General features: G+C 57.4%; 1 protein-coding gene across 2 annotated transcripts in view; it reads left to right on the forward strand.

Moving 5' to 3' along the window:
- MSI2 (musashi RNA binding protein 2) overlaps nt 1-22,696 on the forward strand; it is a 107,502-nt gene extending 84,806 nt beyond the window's left edge. The window contains exons 8-12 of one of the 2 annotated variants that reach the window (XM_026047970.1): nt 191-305; nt 5,132-5,206; nt 12,032-12,094; nt 21,101-21,309; nt 22,628-22,696. In XM_026047970.1, coding sequence (XP_025903755.1) covers nt 191-305; nt 5,132-5,206; nt 12,032-12,094; nt 21,101-21,309; nt 22,628-22,669 — 504 coding nt within the window. In that variant the 3' untranslated portion in view covers nt 22,670-22,696. Of the gene's footprint in view, nt 1-190; nt 306-5,131; nt 5,207-6,930; nt 7,184-12,031; nt 12,095-21,100; nt 21,310-22,627 lie in introns of those variants that run through there. The other variant, XM_026047971.1, reaches the window with a different exon arrangement.
- The last annotated feature ends 1,213 nt before the right edge of the window (nt 22,697-23,909 follow it).

Genomic DNA, 23,909 nt, shown 5'->3' on the forward strand with positions numbered 1-23,909 from the left:
GGTGCTTCACAGCCTGCACGCCAGCGCTCCACGAGCCGTTCACACCATTCCTGAAGTTCACCTTTGCGGGGGAGGCGGTGCGGGCAGGAAAATGCTAAAAATAAAACTCCCCTTTAACTAGCTCCCTTCTGCATTTGACATTTACATGGAATTCATTTGCATCTCATTTGTACATGTTTCTGCTCAATAGGTAGAATGTAAGAAAGCACAGCCTAAAGAAGTGATGTTTCCACCAGGGACGAGAGGAAGGGCACGCGGATTACCCTATACCATGGACGCTTTTATGCTAGGGATGGGAATGTTGGGTAAGTGCCATGGCCACGGTGTTGGAGCCGGCGCTCCGGGGGGCTGTCCGCCCGCGTGGGAGCGGGCGAGCTCGGCGCCGCGCTCGCGTGGGCGCCGGCCGCAACCTGAGCAGGGGTGGAGAGGGGAAAATAATCCTGTCTGTGCTAAATGATTAACTCCCCCCCTTCCTGGAATATAAAAATTTGCATTTAAATGGTTGTTTTAAATAGCCCGTTTTACTCACAAAAATAGGGTGATGAAAGATGCAGTGTGTTCATTCTGACTAAAAATGATCTCTCCCCTTTTTTAGAGGAACTGAGTCACACATTATTCCCCTTCTTTTAAAGGTATCTTTGACAGTTCAGCATTAGATAATTGAAAATCTCGCCAGTTGTTAAATGGCACGCGGGCTGGGAGGCAGGGAGCTGCACACCGGTGCAGGGCATAACAGTAATGACAAGTTTCGAGGAGATGGAACGGTATCTTAGGCCTGAGTATTGTGTCCAGAAAATACTAATTAAGTGGGATAAATGGTATTTAATGGCAAAATTCTATTTGCGCACAAGGTCTGCTCAGTTGTAATTGCTTCTTATTTGTTTCTGCCCAGATAGTTTCTCTTTCTATCTAATCCGACAGCCTCTCAATATCGAGTCGTCACGTTTGCCAGGCCGAAACGCTGCTAATCCGTCGCCAACGTGTTTTTGTGAACCTGATGTTCTTTCAGCTTCCCGCTCCCTCTGCGCTCGTGGCCAGTCCTTGGCTGTCCCTGGCAGTGGCTGCAAGGGCTGCGTGGTCTTTGGAGACGGTCTTTGGAAGCGCCGGGAGCTCCGTGTCCCGGGACGGGCCGAGGAGAGGGCTCAGCATCCCGCGCAGCGGGGCTGGGAGCGCTGGCCAGGGCAGAGGGGCCCAGAAGCTCCTGGGATCACTCCTGCGCACGGGGGCTGTCACTGGCATCCTCCGCCCTGCCGGGCCTGGCCCGCGCGGGGCCTGGCCTTGGCGCTCAGGAGAAGGCCGTGTCCTTGGGCAAAGCCACCCCAGGAAGAGATGGAACCGCTGCCTCGCTCCACATGCCAGACCCTTCAGGTCCTGAGGATGAAGTTTGCTAAAGCCTAGATGCTCCCAGAAGCCGAGCACAACAGCGAACCGTGAGAGCCGGCTCCTTGTTTCTCTGAGCTCTGCGGAGCGGATCCAGGAGCAGCTTCAGTGCTGAGAGGCTGGCAGAGCTGCAGGGCTTTCCCGAGTCGGCGCAAGGTCACAGGATTTAGTTCCTATGAAAATGAAGCTGTTACATGGAGATGTCTGACTTCAGGCGACTTGCTTTGATGGAGAAAACTTTCCTGCCGTGTTCACTTTATCTCTGGATTAATAGTACTGCTGTTCGTGTGGCTGGAGCCATCCATTTCTGGGATGCTGTAATTCAGTTATTTCAGCTGAACATCTATTTTTCTGTCCCAGCACTCTCTCCCCCCGTGATGCCCCTGTAGTGTTTGGAAATTTGATTTTAGGGTTAAAATCTTCAGCCTGTTCTGATAACTGTGTTATTCTCTCACTTTCATGTTCTCAGTGTGCTCGAGCATGTATTTTTTTCTGGTTTTACCTGCTTGTTCTTTTGCTGTGTCCCTGGAGCCGGCTCCTCTTGAGAGCAGAGCCCCCCGGCCCAGGGTTAGGCAGAAAGACCCGGGGCGGAAGCTCTTGGCGAGGCCTCGGGCCAGGATGGAGCCGGCCCGCGCGAGGGCTCTGCGGGGATTCGGGTACCTGCCTGCGCAGGGCTCTCAAGGTCACCTTCTCCAGATGCTGCCGGCAGACGAGGGGAGCGGGAGCAGAACGCGCCAGACAACCCAAAGGAAGGAGCGGGGAGCGACTCCCCCCAAAGCTATTAAGGAAGTTGGTCTTTTTCATTAATCACAGCCTCCCCGAGGATGCTGCAGCAGCCGGGGTCTAAAGGTGCATCGGCAGCCGCGTCCTGCGATGATTTGGTTGATTGGAACAAAATTAAAGTGTTCTTCTAGAAAGGATGCTGTGGCGCGGAGAGCGCGGGCAGGCGGAGCCTTTTGCCAGGACCGCTCTGGGCTGTCTCGGTCGCTGTCTGCTCGTGGCAAGTGCACGTTCTCGGGGGAGATTAGGGACGCTAATTAGCCACTCTGCATAAGGAACGAGCTGCAATGATCTCCATCCCAGCCATCTTCTCCCTGGCAACCCGGCGCGTGGAGGGAGTGCTGGCTGCGCCGCCTCAGCGTCCTGCCCAGCACCGGGGCTGCCCATGAACGGAGCCGCGTCATTCCCAGAAGGGATCGGGGTGTTTCCAGCTCAATCAGAAAGTGCAGCAGCCCCAAGACTCGCACCCATCTCCTTCACCCGTACTAACGAATCCAGAAAATGCAGAAAACAGGAGGAAGGCAAGGAAGTAGCCAAGGGGCATGGTGACCAGACAGAGTTCTGCACCACTGGCTCTGCTGCGGTGCCGTGGGGACGGTGCAGCCGGGCCACAGTGCTGGGCCCCTGTAGCCAGCAAACCCCTAGGGACAGGAGAGCCGAGCCCATAGAGCCCCCACCTGGCACGGCTGGATCCATTGCTCCTGATGGGAGCACTGGGCTCCGGAGCCTCCCGCAGGCTGCCCGCTGCCAGGCTCCGCGCTCTGCGCACGCGCCGGCCGGCGGCCGGAGCTCATGCAGAACAGACACCCGTGCCCTTCAGAGAAAGTCATTCCCTTTTTCCATCAGACACCGCTTAATCGAGCAGCGGCTGCCTGGGAGGCAGGGCGAGGGGAGGGACCGTCGTCGGGCACCGCTTGCGGGAGCCTGGCAGCGTGCGGAGCGGCACCGCGTCACGCTCACCCTGCCCAAGGTGGCACCATGGGTGCAGCTTCGCTTTTTAATTCCTTTAATGTAGGAGATAGACCCTTCTTCTTTGTTGTTTTGGACCCAGAATGGAGCTTTTCTGGCAGGTGTTCTTCTCCGTGGTGGCTCCCCTGTGTGCGATGCCCTGTGCACCTGGGGAGAAGCTCTTTGCTCTGCACTCCCTGCTGCTACCGGTTCTTATGTCAACGTCACGGGCAGGTGCCTTTGAAGCACCCTGAGCTGGGTGGCGCGGGGCCGCACTTGGGAGGAAGGTCAGAGCGTCCTTCATGGAGAGGAGCCCGGCGCTTGCTCCAGGGCGCCTCGGGAACTGCGCTGCTTGCAGGACTGGGACCTTTCGTTAAGCTTTGGGCCGCGTCCTGCCGCCCAGCGCACTCGCTGTGCTCACATGGCAGCGCGAGGTTTGCGCCTCGCGGACCACGGTCCTGCAGCCCAACTTACAAGTGAAAGGACGTCCCCACGGACGGGCTCTCCCTCCTTGTGGAGGACGGTGTCACCCAGACTGCTCTGTATGGATGCTGGCGGCAGGAGACCACGTTGCAGTGCTCTTGGATAAGCTGTACGGACCGGGGAGGCAGCGACGCATCTGCCCGCGTCTTCCCCTTCCATCCAGCTCCTCCGGAGCAGAGCAGGTCTCGCTTCAAGGGAGGTGATCCCAGGAAAATGGGACTTCCAGCTTCGCAGCAGGAGGTGCATGGCCAGGCAGATGGCTCGGAGCAGCCGGGCTGCTCGGTGGGAGCCGGGCGAGGACGGCGCTGGTGGGGACGGCGGGAAGGTCGGCAGCCTCGGGGACTCCGTGGCGCATGCACGGCGCTAATGGGCTATTGCTATTCAGGCAGCCAGGCCCTGCGCTCGTTAGAGCAGAGCCAGCACCGCAGCAGCAAATGGAGAGGAAAATTGAAGCAATGTTGTATTAAACATGTCTGATTCCATCCGCCCGAGCCAGGGAGCGTGGGGAGCGCACGGCGCGGTGAAGCTCCGGGCGAGCCCCGTCACCAGGGGCTCTGCGGTCGCGGCTCTTCTTACCTAGCAAACAATCCGTTACCAGTATTGCGGGTTGAGGGGAAAGAAAGGGTTGCAAAAGCTTTTGCTTTTCAGGGACCGATCCATCCCAGTGGCATTCGGGATCAATCCCGGAGCAGGGGCTGCGGAGCATCCAGGGAAGCAGCCAGGCTCATGGCAGGGTGCAGGGCCACCCGCGGGCTCCGCGCTGGCGTTGCAGAGACGCTCGGGCGTCGCAGGGTAGAAGTGGTGCCCCGTTCAATGGCCAGTAATGTGGGAGTGAGCCGGCTGCCCTTGTGGCACCCCATGCACAGCAGGAGCACTGGGACACCCCTGGGCCCGCGCTCCACAGTCGCTGCCCATTGGAGTCCCTCCAGTTCCAGTTAGATTGCTTGAAGAGAACGCTCTGCAGCGGCACTCTCCTCAGAAAAAAACTTGAAAAGCCGCCCATGGTTCAGGCGCTGCTGGGCACATCCTACAAATTGCTTTAGGACATGTTTCTTCTGCCTGAGTTCTACTTTCCTGGAAGGCTCCAAGCTCTTTGGCTGGGGCTGCAGCCCTTTGATGTGTTAACTGCTGTCCTTCACACTCCTGGGATGAAGAATTACTGCTACCTTAATCTCCAACTGTCAATAGCTCTGAAGCAAAGTACATTCACTGTAAGCTCTCCAAATGTCAGAGCGAAGCGCGTTATGTGTTTAGCCTTAGCGCCTGGCATTTACCCTGCAGCTGAAACGTGTGCGCGCTCCTCGCGCCCGGCTCCCAGCGCTGGCCTCTGGGTGCTGCTGCTCGGGCCGGCACGGAGACCTCCCTGTGGTTTTGCATGCTGAGAGTAAACCTTGTCTTGCACTGTATTCTGTAAAATTGAGTTGCATCATATAATTTCACCGTGCATTACATTTAACAGCAAGGAAAAAAAAAAAAAAAAACCCTTAATCTTCAAAATCTTCAACCTTTTCTTTCTCTCTCTCTTATTTTCTGCAATCAGGTTACCCAAATTTTGTTGCAACGTATGGCCGAGGATACCCTGGATTTGCCCCCAGTTACAGCTATCAGTTCCCAGGTACGTACGTGTTCTTTGTAGATTTACTTCCCCACTTCTCTCTGTCTTTATTTTTTCTCTTTTTTAAAACAAAAAGGCGTAGATACAAGTTGAGACAGGAAAGTCTGCAGGGAGCATCTCACACAACAACAAATTTTTTGGCTATTCAAACAAAATTATATACATATTTTTAATACATTTTTTAATAATGTGTAAATTGGTACTGGTTATTTGAAAACAACGTTTTTAAATAAAAGCATAAAGCAACAGAAATAACGTAAGAGCTCTTACGTTGATGGGCTTTTCCTGGTGTATGCATGCACATGGCCGGTAGGTATGCACACGGCCGGGCCCGCGCATGCCCAGCGGGCTTGCACGCGCGCTCACGCGGTACTTCGGGCGGGTTTGTCTTCGTCAGAAGCGCCCTTTGGGGTGAAGGGCCCAGCAGTCGTGTTTCTGTGCAGTTCTCCTTGGTGTCCTTCAGCGAGCGGCTCCTGCAGCGCATCGGTGTTGGGGTTTGCTCCGTGGCGGGGGGGTTCGCCGGGCGGCCACTGCTCTCCGCGCTCCCCATTCCCTGGGAGCGTCCACATTCCCGGCGCATTCCTGGTGCAGGGGCCTTTCGGCAGAGCTCAGCGTGGCTGTGTGGAGCTTTTCAGCCCCGGCCGGCGCTTTGCAGAGCTCTTGGGCACATGTTGCACAGAGATAACGGTGGGCACTCAGTGCCCGCGAGCGGCAGAGCCGCAGGCGCCACGGCACGCAGGGCCGCGTGCTGCACGTTGGGAGCTGCACGCTGGGCTGGCGGCGCCTCGCGGGGCTGCACAGCGCAGCTCGTGCAGGGGAGCTGGCTCCGTGCTGGCATTGCGTCCTGCGCGGCAGCAGGGTGTCCCTCCATCGCGCGGTGCGGCGCGGCCGTTCCCCCGGTGCGGTGCAGTCCCTGCTGCGGCAGTGGCTGCATTCCGGGCTGGGAGCGCACGGGGCCTCCTGCGAGGCCCGGCCGGGGCATCGAGCAGGGCGCCCGCGCGCCGGCCCGGCATTGCTCGGCTCCCGGGATCCCCCATGCCGGGCACCCGGCTCGGCGCTGCGCGCTCGCCACGCTGAGCCAAGAGAGGCACAGAGCTCCTGTGGCTTTAGTTACAGGGCAGCCCAGAAGGACAACACCCAGCAGCTGCACGCAGGGCTGCTGCTCGCGCCTGCCTCCGAGGCTGCTTTTCCTGGCTATTCCCACTCCCTTGCAGAGATTGGAGTCGCCGGAGCAATCCAAGGGAGCTGTCCCGGCTCCCAGGAGGCGCCCGGGGATGCGGTGCCGAGGGCTGGCTCCAAGAGCGGGCGCCAGGGCACACGGAGAGGGCTGCCTGGGGCCCGTCCCACCCCACGGAGCTACCGTGTCCCATAGCCCCGAGGGCACCGCCACGGCCCCGGGCAGCGGGCTCGGAGCAGGGGGACGTGCGCGCAGCCGGCGGGAACGCGCGGTGCTGCCAGGGCACCGCGGTGGGGAGGCCGCGGCACGTGGTGGTAGAGGCAGGTGACAGACAGACACGGGTCGGGGCAGGGCGCCGCGCTCGCCGGCCCTCGCGCTGCCCCGGCCTCTCCGCCTTGTCGCTCGGCCCTCCCGAGCGCGGCCACTTCGTTTGGCAGCTGCACCCGCTCCCTTTCTGTGCCTGTTTCCTTTTTTTTTTTTTTTTTTAATTTCTGGATTTATCTTTTCAGTTTAATCTATTAATTTCTGTTCTTATTTCACTTTGCAGACTATTTGCCGATTTCACAAGACATAATTTTTATCAACTAGTTCTTAAAGATGCATAACAAATTAATCGGGGTTTACTACAGTGCTAATGAGAGAGAGAGACAGAAAAGCCTGGGTGGTCCATGTTTAATACCCATGTCCACTGAAAAAATGCTGCTCTTACTGGCTGGTGTGATTGACTGGACTTTTTATTTTATTTTTATTTTTTTAAAGGCTCCATATCCTCACTGCTTTGAGTTTGCTTTTGTTTTGTTTGTTTTTTTTTTCCTTTTTAATTTTATTCCTCTGCTTTGTTATGAGTTTTAATGCCCACCTGGAATGTAACTGGCCCGGACGGGGCGGTCGAAGGCACGACTTCTCACAAACTTCCCAGAAATTAAGGAAGCCAAACTGACGATTGGGCGCCCTAAGCAGCGCCGAGGCGACGCGTTGGCGCTCCGTAACGTAGGGCCGGCGCCGGTGGGGAGCCCGCCGTGGCGGGGCAGGGCCGGGCGCGGGGCCGGGCGGCATCCCCGGCGCGCGTGGGCGCCGCTCGCCCGGCACCGCCGCCTTTGCCTCCGCGCGTCGCTTGCACATCATGGGCCAGTGGTTCCCATGTGGGCCGGGGGCCGCGCTGCAGCCCGTGCCACGCACCCCCCCGTGCCCCCCCCGTGCCACGCGCCCCCCGGCTTCGCCTGCAGCCAGGGCAGCTCCTGCACGGCCGCCCCGCGGCGCGCGCTCCATTTAAATCCGGGGGCTGTCAGTGCTGCTCCCCGTTTTGTAAGTTTGTGAGAAGTAAATTGCATGCTTACAGTAGAACTGTAATGCATTTTAATGTTTGTTAATCCACTTGTTTAAAATGTCAGTGTCAAAGGCTCTACAATACACGGCTGTGCTGTTCATTTCATTAAAGATGCTTGATGTAATAATTGGTTAGTTTTCTTTTTACTTTTCTGCAGGCGATAGCTTTTTTTTAATCTGTATGGCTTCTTATTATTTTGCTTGTTTTTTTGCTATGAATTGCTTTGCTTTTGTGAACTTGTCTTAGTGTGCATGATTTGCAAACATTTCAGCTATTGTGAATTTTCTCTTTTTTTTGTACATAGTCCATCTGTGCTTTTTTTTTTTCTGTTGTTTTCTTTTTTATGACTTTTTTTTCCTGTAAGTAACTGAGGTAGAAAATAATAATAAATTGTTTACAACGGACATGCTGTGTTGCTGCTCTCTTAGCTTGCAGTTCTGATGCTTTGGTTTGGACACTCCAAATAACCAGTACCAATGACCGTTTAATGAAAGGATGAAACCACCGTCGCTGCAGGTGTGAGACCCTGTGCGTGAAGAGGTGGCACACGGAGGTGTTTGCAGCCGGGTGGAAAGAGAAGACGCCGCAGGTGTAGGTGGGGAGAGGACGGGGGCAGCGCCCGACCCGGCTAGAGACCCTCGTGCAGCCCCCTGTGCAGCGAGCCCCGCTGCTCGGTGCAGTGGAAAGGACCCTCCCCAAAACCTGTTGCTTTAGCAGAAGCCGGGGTTGACAGATTGCTTGGCCACCTCCAGCTCAGGAATTTAATTTTTTTTTCCCCTTAATTTGGGGATTCTTTGCTGGTGTGTTTGTTAAAGCTTATTAAAGCCCTTCTGTATGTGGAGAGGTGGGAAAAACAAATATTTTGTCGACCTTTCCAGGGCTCAGGACCTCCACTCGCTTATTAATACCGATGCTGTGCAGTCGCGCCGAGACGCCTCGTCTTGGTGCTGTGAAAACATGGAGCAAGATGAGGGCAAAGTCCAGAGCTAGTGCTGGTCACTGAGCCCTCAGAGGGGCCGCTCTCTAGGCCGAGAGGTGAGGAGAGGAAGGGATGGAAGCGCTGCCCGCGTGCGGCCGCTTCCGCCCCGGCAGGGAGCGATGGAGCCACCACGAACAGCAGCTGGTCCCGTCCCTGACCGCTGGGCCCTGCGCGCTCCTCGGCAATGCAAGCGGATCAGGAGACGTTATTGATCCCGCCGAGTGTTTAAAAGCATGCAGGATTCACTGGCAGCTGCAAAGCTGGGAGGAAGCACAGAATATGTTCAGAATAGTGTGTGCAGGTGGTTAAGCTCGTCCCAGTTGGAACTGTTCCTCGCTCCTTCATCTAACCCTTTCTTACCTGCTCGCAGTCTGCTCTACTGATCCCCGCGCTGCATGCCTTTAGTCACCTAAACACCTTAGCTGCATCTGCATGGCAGAAAGTGGTCTACAAAGTGCGTATTAGATCTGCTAGAACGACCTCAATTATCGCTCTCAAGCCTGCCCGTCCCGGTCTCCTGCAGTGCAAGCGCGCAGTGCGGGCCGGGCCGCTGCGCGAGGAGGAGTGTGGTCCGCGCTGGCGGGCGGCAGCGGGGGCAGCTCGGCCGGGAGCTGTCGCTGCAGGGCAGCGGCGCCGTGGCCGCTGGGGCTCGGGTGCTGCTGCGCTCACAGCACTAACACGGGCTGCGGCAGAGCCGCGGCGCCTCTCGGGACGGTGGCGTTCTTTGTGCGGTGGGAACGAATCGCCTAAATCTCCTCTTTTGTCTCCTTTTGTTTTGCCCCTGCTGCTGAAAACAAGACGCCAGGTGCTGCATTGGGCACCTGGTGCCAATCAGGTTTTCAGCGGGTTTGCAGCTGACCGAGCAAGGGCTGCAGCTTCTGCTGGGGCTGGGCAGAGGGGCCCTGCTGCCCTGAGGAGCTGCCTGAGCGGCGGGGCTGTCAGGACCACCCCCGATGTCCTCCTGTTCCAAGCGGCTCTCTGGTCCGTGGAGCTTGAGACAAGCTTGAAATATTCAGGGCTGCAGCCTGGAAAAGGAGCGAAGCTAAAGGGAGGGTGGAAGAGAGAGAGCCCCAAGGGAGCTGCTCTCCTGGGCGCTCTGCGGGCTGGCGAGCGGCCACAGCTGCAGCCCTGGGCGCTGCAAGGACACTAATTACTTGCAGCGGTGATAAGAAGAGCGCAGGCAGCAGCATGGGAGAAGATGGCAGTGCCCTGACCAGGGGCAGTGCGAGCGGGTGATGCTGCCTCGGCTGTTGGAGAGCCTGGGTGGTTTGATGGAGCCATGATACTAGTTGCTAACACCTCGATTAGTATGATTTTTAACTCAAAATTGAGGAGGAAGGCGCAAAAGGAAATGAAAAGCTTCTGGAGACGAGTCTCCTTTGTGCATGGCTTGTTGAAAGGTGGAAGCTTTTTGGTCCCGGCTGCAGGAAGGGCTTTGAGGTGCTCGGGTGAGTGGTGGGCAGAGTCGGGGGGTCCCCGCCGTGCCGGACGGGCTGGTGCTCGGCGGGCACCGCTTCCTTCCGCGCTCCGGCACCTCCGATGCCCTTGGCCTGCGATTCCTCCTCCCTCTGGAGCTGCCGCTGGCCCGTGCTGGTTTTGCTGCTAGGCACAGGGTGGTTTTTATGCCTCTCATCACAGGTCAGGATCTGTCTTTTAATAACACTTACTGGATCATTTAGTAGTCGTAGTAGTTTCCCATGTCACAGAACTGGGGAGAATCCAGATCCCAGGCTGAGCTGCGGTGTTGGAGGTGGGAGGAAGAGTTTCCTAGGATGCGTGTGAGAGTCAGAGTTGATGTGTATTATAGGATACACATGGTTTTGAAATAGGGTAAGAGGCAACAGAGGCAAAACTGCTACCAGCTTTTGCGTGTTGTATTTTTTACATAAGTATTTTTCCGACCTGACCACGCCGTCCCCTCTGTGTGTTTTTCCTCTCCAAGTGCTGGACATTCTAGTTATTTATTTTCAGTTTGAAGTGTTAGGGGTTTTTCTTCCTCATTCGTGTTTCCAGTGCAGAAAACAAGGGGGAGGCTGAGGCAGAGGAGACCGAAGATGAACCCCTTAAGCCCAGTGTTCAGCTGGCGCTGCCACTTTGCGCTCATGCTCGCCCTTAAGCCTGCCTTTCTGCCCAGTAAATTGGGCTCCCGCCTGCTGCCTTCCCCAGGAAAAAGCAGAGGGAGCCTGAGGGCAGCGGGCTCGTCTGGCCCGTGCTCCCGGCCCGTGGCCGCCCGCAGTGCAGGGTGACCCAGTGGCTGCCGGGCTGGTACCAGGGGAGCGGCAGGGACTTAGTGGCGTTGAGTGTTCACCACTGTGATGGGAGGCAAAGCAGCTCACGCTGAGCGGGGTTCGGTGGCAGTTCCCACCAGTCTGGGCAGTCTCCCCCTTTGCAGCAACTGTGACCGTCCAACAACACACTGGGAGCAAACAAACAGACCATTAAATTGCACTTATTTGTGCATTTACAGCTGGTGTTAGAGGGCAGCGGGGCCGGTGCGTGGGGGCTGTGCGGGGGCCGGCTCCAACGGGTGCCCACAGGAGCTGTGCACACATTTACCAGGACTTCTTTTTTCTCCCCCAACAGCCCTGTTGCCATACTTAAGTGCAAGTATGTCCATCCGTCTGTGTTGCTCCCTGGTAGCTCGTGGTGCCGCCTAGTCGCTCCGCTCCTTCCCAGTAGACGCCGTAGCACTGGGCTAGAGGTAGCGGCCCCAGGCTGTCCCTGCCGGCCTCCGCGGCCTCCTCCTCACGCCGCTTCCCGAGCACCTGGCACCACATGGGCCTGGGCACCAGCGGCCCCAGGGCTCATCCCAGAGCTCGTCCCGGGGCTCATCCCGGAGCCAGGGGCGCTCAGAGCGCCGGGTTGCCCTCGGGCGGGCTGTGTTCCAGGTGACACCCAGCCTTGCCACCCCCTCCAGCAGATCTGCAATCGGAGCATCCCGCAGAGCTTGTTAGTGTTAGTTACAAGCAAAGAAATGGAACCCACCATCCTGCTAGCAGCATTTCATGTGCGCGGGGCTCCTCACCCGCTGCAGAGGGGTGCAGGTCTCACTGCCTTGACCTGTTTTGCTTTCCAAAGCTTTTTCTCCCTTCTCCCTTCTTTTCTTTTCCCAAGTCCCGTTCTCTGCTCGCTCCCTGCTGGTCTGTGGTCTCCACCCGTACCCGTTACGAGCCCTTGCAGACCAGCGGGGAGCAGAGTGCGCGCGGTGCCTCGTGCCTCCCGTCCCAAGCCGCGGGGTCCGGGCCGGCCCGTGTGAAGCCCCAACGGGGCCGGGACTGGGCTCCGCACGCAGCGCTGCCGGCGGCCGCCCCGGCCCTTCCTCACCCCTCTCCTTCTCCCCAGGTTTCCCGGCGGCGGCTTATGGACCAGTGGCAGCGGCGGCCGTGGCGGCGGCGAGAGGATCAGGTAGGGGGGCCCGCGGAAGAGCAGAGCCGCGCAGGGCAGGGTCAGGTAAACGCTCTGTCGGTGCCCGCAGCCCCGGTCCCTCCCGCCCCAGGGACCCCCAGGCAAAGGGCAGGAGCCCAGGGACCCCACAGGGGCCAGGCCCCGGGGCCAGAGCGACACGGGGGCGGCCACAGCACCCCAGGCCGGGGCAGCCTCCCCGAGCTCTCCTTCCCCTACTGCACTGCTTTGTTTCTTCCTTTTGGTTTCAGTCCGGGGTTAAAAAGGACACCAAGAATAAAATCAAAGGCCGGTGCTGTTGGAAAAAAGCTCTCATTTCTCACAGAAAGTTTGCAGGGGAGGGTGAGGCAGCATCTGGCTGGCTGGTCCCAACTTATGCTGTCCCCAAGGACACCTCTCCTGCTGCCCCTTTTGAAAGAGCCACGTCCCTTGTGGAGCCCTGTGGCTGGCCTTGTCCCCAGCCCCACACAGCGCATGCACCGCAGTGGTGCACGCATCTGCAACGGTGCATGCACCTGCAGCGATGTGCATGCCCTTGCAGTGATGGTGCACCTGCAGTGGTGCGTGCATGCACCATGGTGGTGCTTGCACCCACAGCAATGCATGCACTGCAGTGGTGCTTGCACCCGCAGCGATGCTCTATTGCTGGGTCCAATTTGCTGCTGAATTTGGTGCCTGCTTCCCAGGCGCTGCCTCCATCTCTCCTGCAAACACTGCTGCCTTTCGTGGGAAACAGTAAAGCTTTTCTTCCCCTCCTTCTGCAGGCTTGGATTTCTGTTTTTCCCCTTAAGGGAAATAAATACACAAATTGCTACCAACTACCGCTCTTACCTGAGGTTAGAATGAAGGCGTGAGTTAGTGCTCGGCCGCGGAGGCCGAGGCGCTCGGCACGACCGGGAGCGAGCGGCCGGCCCCGCTGCCCGTGCCCACGGCTCGCTCGCCCGCGGCCGTGCCAAGCGGCGCCCGGCGCGGAGCGGCGCAGCGGCCCGCGCGAGCCCTGGAGAACTCCGTTCCATGCAAACTGGCACTGCTTGCAGGCTACAAAGGACTCCTGGACCGGTTTCGTTCCGTGGCATGTCGAGAGCGCCCGAGGGGTGACCTGCCAGGCTGGTCGTGGGGCTGCCCCATGTCCCCTCTCCTCCTGCCGCCCCCCTTTCCGAGGAAAACTCACAAAGAAAAAAAACAGATTGATTTTTTTTTGCATATGATTTGGGGAAAACAGACCTCACTGTTTCTGCCTCTTCCTCCTGTTTTGCCCTTCAGGTTGTGTTTTACGTGCAAACAGACCTGGTGAGTTGCCCCTTAGCAAGGCACAGAGGGTTTGGCTGGATTAACGTTGCTTCCCTGATTATTATTATTCTTTTTTTAATCAGAGTGCTTTTGGTGCCCATTACAACTGAACTGAGCATTGATCGATTCTGTGCCTGAAAATCGTTTGTCTTTAATTTGAGTGGCTTCTGTTTTTTTCCTTTGTTGGGTTTCCTGGTTTGTTTTGTTTTGTTTCTTTCTTTTTTTATTTTTCTCTTTTTTTTTTTTTAATTTTCATTTGAACTTGCAATACGAAACTAAATCTAACCCTAAATTAACAGCACCCTTTCTGGCAAGTTTAAAGAGCAGTATGGTGTTTGAAAATGTGTTTTGAGCCTCCAAATTGCCTGTGGGCCCAGAAGTGGCCAAAATGCTCCCAAAAGTGATCCAAAACAGCCCCTTGTGCTGCGCTGCCGGCCCCATCCTGCACCTGCCCAAGGGCCTGGCTTTTTCCTGCTTTACTTCGGTTGCATTTTCAGATTTTTCCCCCCTGCTTTTGCAGATGTGCGCAGCCCTTGTGCCGCTGCCCGGCTGTGTTTGCTTTTTCTCTTCTCCTCCTTTTGCAATCAGCCGCCTTTGCGCTGGCCGGGAAGCGGCTGCAGCCGGGAGTGTCCCGCTGTCCCGGAGCCGGAGCGTCCCGCACTGCACCGGCCACCGCGTCCCCATGGGACAGGTCGGAGTATCCGGATGCGGGAGCTCACGGCAGTGTCTCCTTTCCGCGGTGCTCAATGCCCCGGTCCCGGCGCCAGGAGCGGAGCGGGCGCTGCTGGGCCTCCTGCCCGTGCTGACTCCCCAGCACCTTTTACCTGTCACACCTTTTTCCATCTTACAAACACTTTTTGAAGAGAAAACCTTGGGGCGAGGGGGGCATTTTCCAGTTGCATTTGGCCTGGGCTGCAGAAAATTTGCAGGAACAGGGGCCGGGTTTTGAAGTGTCCCCCGCTAGGTTTTTGGCTTAGCAGCGGCGCTCGCTGAGCCCCGTTCCCGGGGCGCTCCCCTGCGCGGCGGAGCCCGGAGCGCGTCCCGCGCGGCGCCGCCGCTGCCCTTGCAGCCGGAGCCGCGAGACGCCCTACTGCGCTTTACGCTTGCCAGCCCGGCGCCGGCGGCGCGAGCTACTGACCCTGACGGTGAGTGTGAGCAGTTACGTTCTGTTGTTTTCTCTCTTGCTTGGTTGGGGCTGCGGTGAGAGAGGGTGTCTCTGAGGCAAACGTTGCGGCCTCTCTTTCTCTGGGACGTGCACACCTCCTCTCAAACACTCTGCTGCGCGCCCTCGGCGGGAAGGTTTGTCCACACCTCTTCATCCTCTCTCCGTGTCCAGCTTCTTGTTAGTAGCAGCTGGTTGCATGTTTTTTGCTTGTTCGGACAAAACGGTTCGAGAAACGACTCATATCAACTCTCGAGAAATGTCTCTCTCTCTCTCTCTCTCTCTCTTTTTTTTCCTTTTTTTTTTTTTTCTTGTACACTTTCTTTCTTTTGGTGTTTTTTTTAATTGATTTCCCCTTATTTAAAAAAAAAAACACACAAAACACACCTGTCGTCCCGTAAAACATCTGCCATCTCCCCTGCCTGTTCTTAGAGTGTATGTATCTGTGGGACTGAACTAAATGCATGCCCTGTAGTAGTCGTCCTGGTAGCCGTAGTCGTAGAACATGCATTGGGGAGTTGATATTACGGGGCCGGGCGAGCAGCGCGCTGGCTGAGCGTAGGCGAGCAGCAAGGCGCAGGGCTTGGATCCACAGCGGCCCCTTGGCTGAATCCCCTCGCCCGGGAGGCCACATTGGACTGACTCCAGGTTGCCCACATGCTCCCTCCCCGGGAACCCGCATGCTCGCGGGCTTCGAGGCGAATTTACCAGATTCCTTTTTTCTTTTTTTTTTCTTTTTCAAATTAACCCCTTCTAGGAATTAAAACACCAAATCTAACTATGTTCTGTTATTTTTATTTCGTATTCAAAAACAAGTTCAAGATCTTCTAAAAATCATTCTACAGCCATGGTTTCTCCATCAGCCTGTTACTCGTCCATGTTAGCCCATAGCCCCATCGTTGGCGCTCCCAAGCAGTCGCGCTCTCCGCGGATCACCCACTGGGGAGCCAGGGTCTCCGCGGCCGGGCCGGGGGCTCGGGGCGGGGGGCTTTGGTGGGGGGGAGGCCGCGGTGCTGTGTGTGCCACGCGCAGCCGTGCCGCCGCGGAGGCCGAGCAGGCTGGACGGCGCCGGCGGGACGCGGTGCTCGCCGGGAGCGGGCGGCCGCCGCCGTGCGGGTGCTGCTCCCGCGGGAGGTGAGCCCTGCGGAGCAGCGCCCGGCACGGCTCCCTCTGCTCCTTGGCTGTGACAGCGCCGCGGCGGTGCCGCGGCCCGCGCGGGGTGGCCTGTCACCCCAGAGCCTCGTCACCACCACGGAGCGAGGCGCTAGCCCGTCGGGTCATTTCCCCCTTGCAGCCTGCGAGGAGCCGGCGGCCGCGGGCAGCGCGAGGCGCGTGATGGAGTGCAGCCTGTATCGAAAAGTCAGCAGAGCGACAAATTGCATGGGGCCTCGGAAGCCTTGTCTTGCGCTCGGGGAAGGTGCTCTGAAAATTTAATCTCGTCATTAAGCACCCATCGTGTTAGCAAATTGTGGCTGAAAAGGCGGAGGAGAGGCTGTGCGCGTGGGGGCAGAGGCACCAGGTCGTCACGGAGGAGCGTTTCCGGGGCCCAGGGATGAGCTCGGCCGGGATTTATGAGGCCCCTGGAGAGCATTCCTCTGCAGAGCTGCTGCTCTGCTTTTATTTTGCTGTATAAAAGTACATGAAGTTTAATGGGAGCGATGCGGGCGGCAGCCGAGGAGGTGGCAGAGGTGACAGGGAGCTCTGTGTCTCGGTGCTACCAAATGGGACCCCTTCTATCACAGTCACAAGCTCATAGCTTGATTGGAAGCGGCTTCCACCCCCTTACAGCGGGAAGACACGAAGGTGCTTCCCAGGGCCCTGGGCTGTTTGTCCTGTTTTATTCAAGGATGCAATTGGTGCTCTTTGAAAGCCCTCGAGGGACTGAACTTGCCCCGGCTCACATAAACGCTGCGGTAGATGGGAAGTGGTTTGGTGCTGCGGCCGCTCGGCGCCGCCCGCAGCTGCAGCCGTCGGACGAGGCCCCTGCTCCAGGTCTGTCGCGGTTAAAATTCATCCACCTCGATCAATAGTTTTGTAATAGGAAATCTTGTGCACTTGATAAATCATCTCCAGTGCAATTAGTGACCACCCCTGAAGTGCAGGCTTAAGTACAGGGCACGTTAATCTTTAATGAATTTATTAGCTAACTTTTAATAGTCTTCTCAGCCAGCGGGGTTGCGTGCGAGGAGGAAAGGCTGGTGCCGGCAGCGCCTCGCAGGTACCTGTGGTGACGGCCGCGCCGGCGCAGGACTAGCCGGAGCAGCACCGGATCCACAGAGCGCCCGCCCAACCGCTGCTGCCGCGCTGGATCCCATGGGATGCTGGATCCCGTGCCTTGCCGGATCCCATGGGATGCTGCCAGCTTTGCAGGGCCCTTGCAGGAGCTGCCGGGTGCAGCGACCGGTGCAGGCGCCGGGCAGGCTCTGCGTGGGCGCCGCTGCCGCCCGGCCGCCGCGGCCCAACCGTGTACGCTGTTGTTTTAATTTGCCTCTTCTTTTGTCTGTTATTGTACAAAAGGCTGCAATTTAAAATTAACGGGAGCGATCGCCAGCTAATGCGTTGCACTGGGAGGCCGGAGTTTCGGTTGCCATGGCAATGGAGTTCGGCTCATTTGTTTTGTAGATGAGTAATTACTACGCAATTAGAGTAGGCTAAAAATAAAGGGGCCCTTTGTTCCCTGTTACTCATTAATATTAATAAAAGACCTGTCCGGGCTGTGGTAAACAATTAATGCAGATGCGACCGCCCGTGGTGGGAGCGGCAGCGCGTTTGCTCGGCGAGGGCACGGCGCTGCGGAGCCCCGCTTGGGCTTCGGGTGGCGCTGGGAAGCGGGCAGTGCTCCGGATCCGCTCCGAATCACAAGCCTTGGTAGCTGCACGGATGGCAGTGACCGTGAAGGCACTGCATCCCGAGGGCAGCACCGGACTCTGGTCCTGGGAGCGCTGGGCGCCCTTGACACCCTGTGCCAGGCGGTGCCAGCAGGCAGGTGTTTGCGGGTGTTTGCGGGTGTTTGCAGGTGTTTGCGTAGGCCCGTGGGTCCCTGGACTGGGCAGGAAGGCGCGCGGTGCCGCGGCAGAGCCCGGCGCAGCAGCGGGCAGTCGGGAGCAAGGAGCCCCGCGCTCGCTGCGCTTCGGCTTGGCCAATTCAGCGCTCCGCTATGGATGCTTTGGGTTGTCTTTTCCCTTCCCTTGCCCCCAGTCCTCAGGGCCAGCACAGCTCGTGGGCTTCCTGACGCTGCTGGGGTTTGCTGCGAGCCCTGCAGCCCTGGCCGGCTCCGTGTCCCGCGTGCGGAAGGGCTGCGTGCCGCGCGGCGCTGGGCTGCACCCCGGCAGCTGCCGCGTCGCCGCCGCGGGGAGCCGGGAAGGGGACGGTGGCGGAGCCGGAGCCACCGCAGCGCCTCCCTCCCCAACCCTTCGACTAATGGAGGGAAGCGCAGCGCAGCCTTTGTAAGGTCGACATTTGTTTGTTGTTAAGGATCTAATTAGAAACATGAGAGGAGGCTGAATGGCTGCTTGCTCGGCTAATTAGCGACATGCACGAAGACCACTTTGAACTTCAAGGACACAAAGCTATTAGCGCTTACATCAAAAATGGATTAAACTTCTGTGCTTTTATAATGATTAAAGATGAGCTGCTTGAGAGGAAATCCTTTTGTAGGGCTGTGACAGGAGCCGGTGCCCGACGGCAGCCCCAGTGAGCGGGCTCCGCGCGCCGCCGCAGCCCGGCCTGGGGCCACCGGATCCCCGCGGCGGGCACATGTAGCCAGCAGACAACGACTGCTCGCAGGAAACGGCACCTGAGCTGGAAGGAGCATCACGCTGCTGAGCGGAGCATCGTGCAGGGCTCGGAAACGCCGGGTGGGAATGCGCAGGGATCTGCATGGGCCATTGGTGCCTGCTCGGGGGTGCGGCGGTGCCGCGGCACAGGGACAGCAGCTGCTTGGGAGCCCGGGAGCACCTGGATTTTGAGCCTCCCGAGGTTGCAGACACGGCCAGCTCTGTCTCTGTGCTGCACTAGGGTAGCTTGGAGCTTTCCCTCTTCCTAGGGATGTCCATCGGAGAGATCCAGAGGTTTAAATCCAGAGATTCAAGCTCTCGGCACGATCCATGGTGCCAGGTCGCAGCATGCGCCTGCAGGGTGGCTCTCAGCCTCCCCTTTGGGACAGCCGGGTGTGCAAAGAGGCGGGAGCGGAGCGCCCTTCCTTGCAGCTGAGGAGCAGAGCACCCTTCCTTGCGCGCCGAGGTCGGCGGCTCTTTGGCCAGGAAGGCGATGCTTGCAGCCTGTTGCATGAGGTTTTCATAAAGACAGAAAAGCCCAAGCCCAGGCTGATCTTGTGAGCTCCGAGGCTCGGCAGCGGGTACTGGCTTTGCTCTGAGACTTTTTCTTGTGATGGGGACAGCGGAAGGGTCCCGCTGCTCGGCAGCATGTGAGCGAGGCGCCGTGCGGGCCGCGAGCGGGGCCGGGCTGCACCATGCTCACAAGGACGCTTCATCCCAGCTAGGAAGGACTCGGTTCGGCTTAGTGCGCACGGCTTCTCCGGCAGCGATTTGTGCTGCGGGGGAACCAGCGTGTCGTGGCATGGGCAGCTCTGCTCTCTAGGCAGGTCTTCCTGCATTTGCGGGTGAGAGCCACGTGTTTTGGGGATTCCTCTGCAATTTGGGGGGTTCTTGCACCTCAGTGCAAGTCCTGGTGTTCCTTTGCGTGAGGACGGCAGCTCCGAGCAAACTCCGGCCGTGGCAGCAGCGGCTTTGCTTGAATGGGCAACTTGGCAGCAAAACCCTGATCTTTTCTTTATTGAACCAGGAGGAAGAAAAAGAGGGGGAAAAAAGGCGCTAGCTTACAGTAATGAAGGGCTTTTGAACATCTCAGCAGGATATTTTTCTCCATGAGTGAGAAGGCCAAATGTTATCTTGACATTTAATCTTTAATAACAAAAAAACGGTGCTTTGTTTGCCAGTGAATTCCCAAATAATGTGTTTACTCGCTCCTGCTGTATTCTGGCACCCCGCCTGCCTGCCTGACCTACTTACTTGCCCTCTCCGGGTTCAGAGCCGCCCGGAGGGGGGTGGCCCCCGAGACCGCCGTCCCGCCGGCACAAGGGGCAGTGGCCGCTGGCGCTTTGGGCGAGTTGGCTCATTCCCTAGGGAAACGGATCGCCTGGCAGGGCGGGTGGGATGGGGATGGCGACAGGCTTGGGGAGCACAGCAGTGAACCCGGCCCGTGGCATCTCCGAGATGCTGGTGCCGTTCGTGTTGTGGTGTGCCCTGGCGGCACGGGAAGGCCCACGGCGCGGAGCCGCCTGGCAAGCCCGCCCTGCTGTGCAGGGAGCAGACTAGGAGGAGACACACGGGAAAAGCCTAGGAGCGCCCTGGAAGCGCCTGGTGCCCCGGGGCCGGGAGGCCTTTCCTGGACGCGGGACGCATGCCGCGGGATGCAGAGCACGGGTGCATGCCTCGGGGCGCCACGCGGGACACAGCAGCATCCCCGCTCGCGAGCCGGCTCGGGCTCCGCAGCTCCAGCAGCCATTTCCATCCTAGCCCGCCAGCTCCTCTCCGCATCGAACCCTCCTCCTCCTCCTCCATGAGTTCCACATCCCAGTGTGACTGTGAGCGGTGCCAGCAGCCTGACCATCTAACATGCTCTAACCTGCAGTTACGCTCTAGCCTCATTCCTGTTTACATTGTTTTCTGTCTCAAAAACAAAACCCCAAAAAACATAAAAAGGGAGGAAACAAAAAAAAGTTTTCTTTTACTTCCACGTTAGGAGGTGAGTTTCCATACAACCTCTGGAATTCCTTTTTTTCTTTTTTTTTTTGCTTTTGATCTTTATTTGTTTGTTTAATTTTGGTTGATGTCCCAAGCATGGTTTTGGAGACGAAGGTAGGTCTTCGCTCTCCAAATCAAAAGGAAAAAAAATTAAATAAAAAACACTCTCCTTGGTTGTATTAAAAACAACAACTAAAAAAATCTAAACTGTTCCATTCCATACCATTAAAAAAAAAGCAACTATTGAACTATTTCTACAGCTCACTGATTTAAAAGGGTGGGTTTTTTTCCAAAGTATCAAATGGATCCAAAATGATTTTTGCTAGATGTGACCAAAGTCATTTTCTTGCTGTCCACATTTTAATATCAATATTACCACAATGTGTAGTCTCAAACTAGTTCCTTTGTAGTTTGCATGGGATGTGAATGCTGTCTCGGCGTGCCCAGACCTAGAGAACTTGTTACTACTGCATGAGCATCAAGTCAGATGTTGGAAAATATCTATTACATTTTGTGATAATTTGGTGAAAATGAGCACCTACAGTCTCTGGTTGCAGTAGTGTGTTGAATGATTGTTCTTTTTTTTTCCATATATATCCATATATATATTTTGGAGCTCTAAGCTTCGTAGTAGTCCGGGCTGACTATTATCGAGTCCTTGCTCTCCTATCGCATGGCCTTGGTTAAGTGTTAGAAGTCGGGCCTAGGCTGTTGGTTCTAGTGTTTGGCTTTGTGAGACGGGTGCATGCCCGGCGTCCGGCCTCATACCCAGCTCTATTCTCTGCACACCAGTCTTGAATAGCTACAGTGCTCAACCGAATTTTGGCGCACCCGCTTCCCCGGCAGGCTCGAGCGCGGCGCGGCCCGGCGGCTTCCCCGGCGCCAACAGCCCGGGGCCCGTGGCGGATCTCTACGGCACGGCCAGCCAGGACTCCGGCGTCGGCAACTACATAAGCGCGGCCAGCCCGCAGCCCGGCTCCGGCTTCGGCCACGGCATCGCGGTGAGTACGGGCGCCGAGGGCTCGCGGGCACCGTGCCACCCGCGCGGCCGCGCTGCGCGTGCCAAGGCACTTAGCATGTACAAAACGTGCTTTTAAGGTGTGTGATGTCTCTGTGTGGGTGCCTGGGGTTGCGCTGGCCGTGCCCGGCCGAGGCAGCAGCCTGGGTCTGGGTGTCCGGCTGCTCAGCCGGTGGGAGGCTCCCGCGGGTGCCGTGGGGCACTCAGCTGTGCTGTCCATCGGGATGTGCCTGTGGGCCCGGGCTGTGCCGGGGCCGGGTGGCGTGGGGCGGCTGGCATTTCCCCTCGTGGGCCGCGGCTGCCAGCTGCCCCGGGACGCGCACCCGCGGGGTGCCGGGAAGTGGCTCCCGCTTGGCCTCGGCACCGCCGTGAAGCGCGCCCAGCGCTCCGATCACACTAACGGCGGCCGCGAGATTCGCCTAACACGGAGCATGGCTTCAGCTGTGCCCCTGTGCGCTAGCATGAACGTGGATGTGTCCGCAGCCGCCGCCGCCGCCGGGGCGGCCCCGCAGCACCCAGGGCGCCCGCCGGCCGCCGCGCCGTGCTGAGGGGCTGCTGCTCCTCCAGAAACCTAACCCCAGCTCGGCCACAGGGCTGGCCTATGGCACAGCCCCTGGAATTGTTTACATGGCATAAACAAAGAGCACCCCCCTAAAAAAAAACAAAAAAGAAAATAGCCCTTTTCTGGCCTCTCGTTTGTGCCCCGCGCTCTCGGTCAGTTCAGCCCCTGCGGGCCGGGAGAACCCCTGGGATCTGTCCGGGATGATGCTGCATGGTTCCGTTCTGCCAAGAGTGGCCTCAGTTTGAGTGGCCGCTGTAGCCACTTGACTGTCCCCTCCGTGCTGCTCAGCTCCATGAGGAGCTTGGGCGCCGGGAGCCCATGGGCGCTGGCTGTCCCGCCGGGCCGGCGCGGTGCCGCGGGTGCCCGATGCTCCGCACTAACCTGCTCCGAGCGGCACTCCGCCTTGGACACGCACAGCGGCAGCCTCTATTGCCTACCCTGCAATAACCATGAAGAACCCAGCAGCCTCTTTTGCACACACCCCTCTATGTGTATTTAACAGCCTCCATTTACTAATCCTGACTTGAAAATAATAAAAAAAAGGAAGTCCAAAAGCTGGTCTCGGAAAGGTGCCCTTGGAGCCGAGCCCCGGGGTCGCTGGTGGCCGGAAAGCTGTCGGAAGTTCCCATTCATGCTGGCGACACGGGCCTCAAGGCCTTCGATAATTTCTTGCCAAAATTAATAATCATCTGTTCCCATGTATAGCGCACTGATGAACTTAACAATTGTACAATTTTAGGGACCTTTGATTGCAACGGCTTTTACAAATGGATACCATTGAAACGTTACACATGGGTGGTTGCCATCTCACTTGGAGGTATTGCAGTCTGCACCATCTGTACTCTGTGCTCAGCTACCACTCCCTCCCATCTACTTTTAAGTGAACAAATTCTCCTCTTCATTTCGTCTTTCCTTGGCCTTTAATCATTCCTTTTTGTGCTTTATTTTTTTTAAATCAATGTCCGGGTTGGAAACTGGAAAGCAGATCAGGAGCTGGCACCCCCCAAAGTCGCTTCTCCCTTCTGGCAGCTCTCAGTGCAGCCTCCGGAGGGTCCAGAGCCCCCGGAGCCCTGGGGACCCCCCGGGGCAGCCCCCGCCTCGCTGCAGCGAAACCCATCCTTCTGGATTAACTTTAATATCAATTAAATATTAAAACTAAAAGATAACATTGTGACTAGTAACCATAGAGCAATTATCAAGATTAAAATTAAACCTAAGCAAATTAAATTAGAGACATTACCTGGGTAATGCATCCTTGGAATGCTGCCAGTTTCCTACCCTTTGAACTAAGCTTGAGTTAATTAAATGTTTAATTTTTTTTTTATTATTTTTTTGGCCTTTGGCATATTCATCTTTGCAAACAAGTATTGTTAATGCTGGGAATCGCTTAGATTAGAGAAGTCAGCTGATAAGAAAGCACAAGTTGCTCCTGTTGAGGGCCTCGGTGCAGCGCAACGTGGCTGGTCGCGGTGCGGCCCCGAGCCCGGGCTGGCCCCTGGGTGCAGCAGCCGAGGGCTGGGAGCTGGCGGTGCTTGTGGCAAACATCTGGAGGCTTAAACTGCATAAAAACTGTGTAAATGCTGGTGGATCAACTTGTGGGCTTGCTCTTCACCCACCAGTACAGGCATGGGATTGCTGGAAACTGCTGCCTGAATTGATTCGGCCACCAAGAAATTCATTTTTAAGGGGAAAGAGGAAAGGCCAGCGAGCTCCATCCCAGCTGCCGCTGGCCAGCCCCGGCCCTCGGCCCGCGGCTCGAGCAGGGAGGCGCCCGGCCGCTGCTCCGGCCGATTGCGGAGGGAGGAAACCGGCCTCGTGCCTCCCTCCCGGCACGGGGCTGAGCCGGGCGAGCGCCGCCCCGCGAGTGCCTGGGGATCAGCGCCCTTCTTATTATTGACATTTTGAGTCACGCTTGCATGCAACTCAAAAAAAGAAAACAAGAAAAAGCAAAATAGCCCCCCTAAAATAGCAAAAAAAAATAGCAAAGGAGCGCAAAGCAGCAGGGAGGCGTCCGTCGGGCC

The sequence above is a fragment of the Nothoprocta perdicaria genome, unplaced genomic scaffold (assembly GCF_003342845.1).
Source record: "Nothoprocta perdicaria isolate Ctin4 unplaced genomic scaffold, notPer1 scaffold_50, whole genome shotgun sequence".
Lineage (NCBI taxonomy): Eukaryota > Metazoa > Chordata > Aves > Tinamiformes > Tinamidae > Nothoprocta > Nothoprocta perdicaria.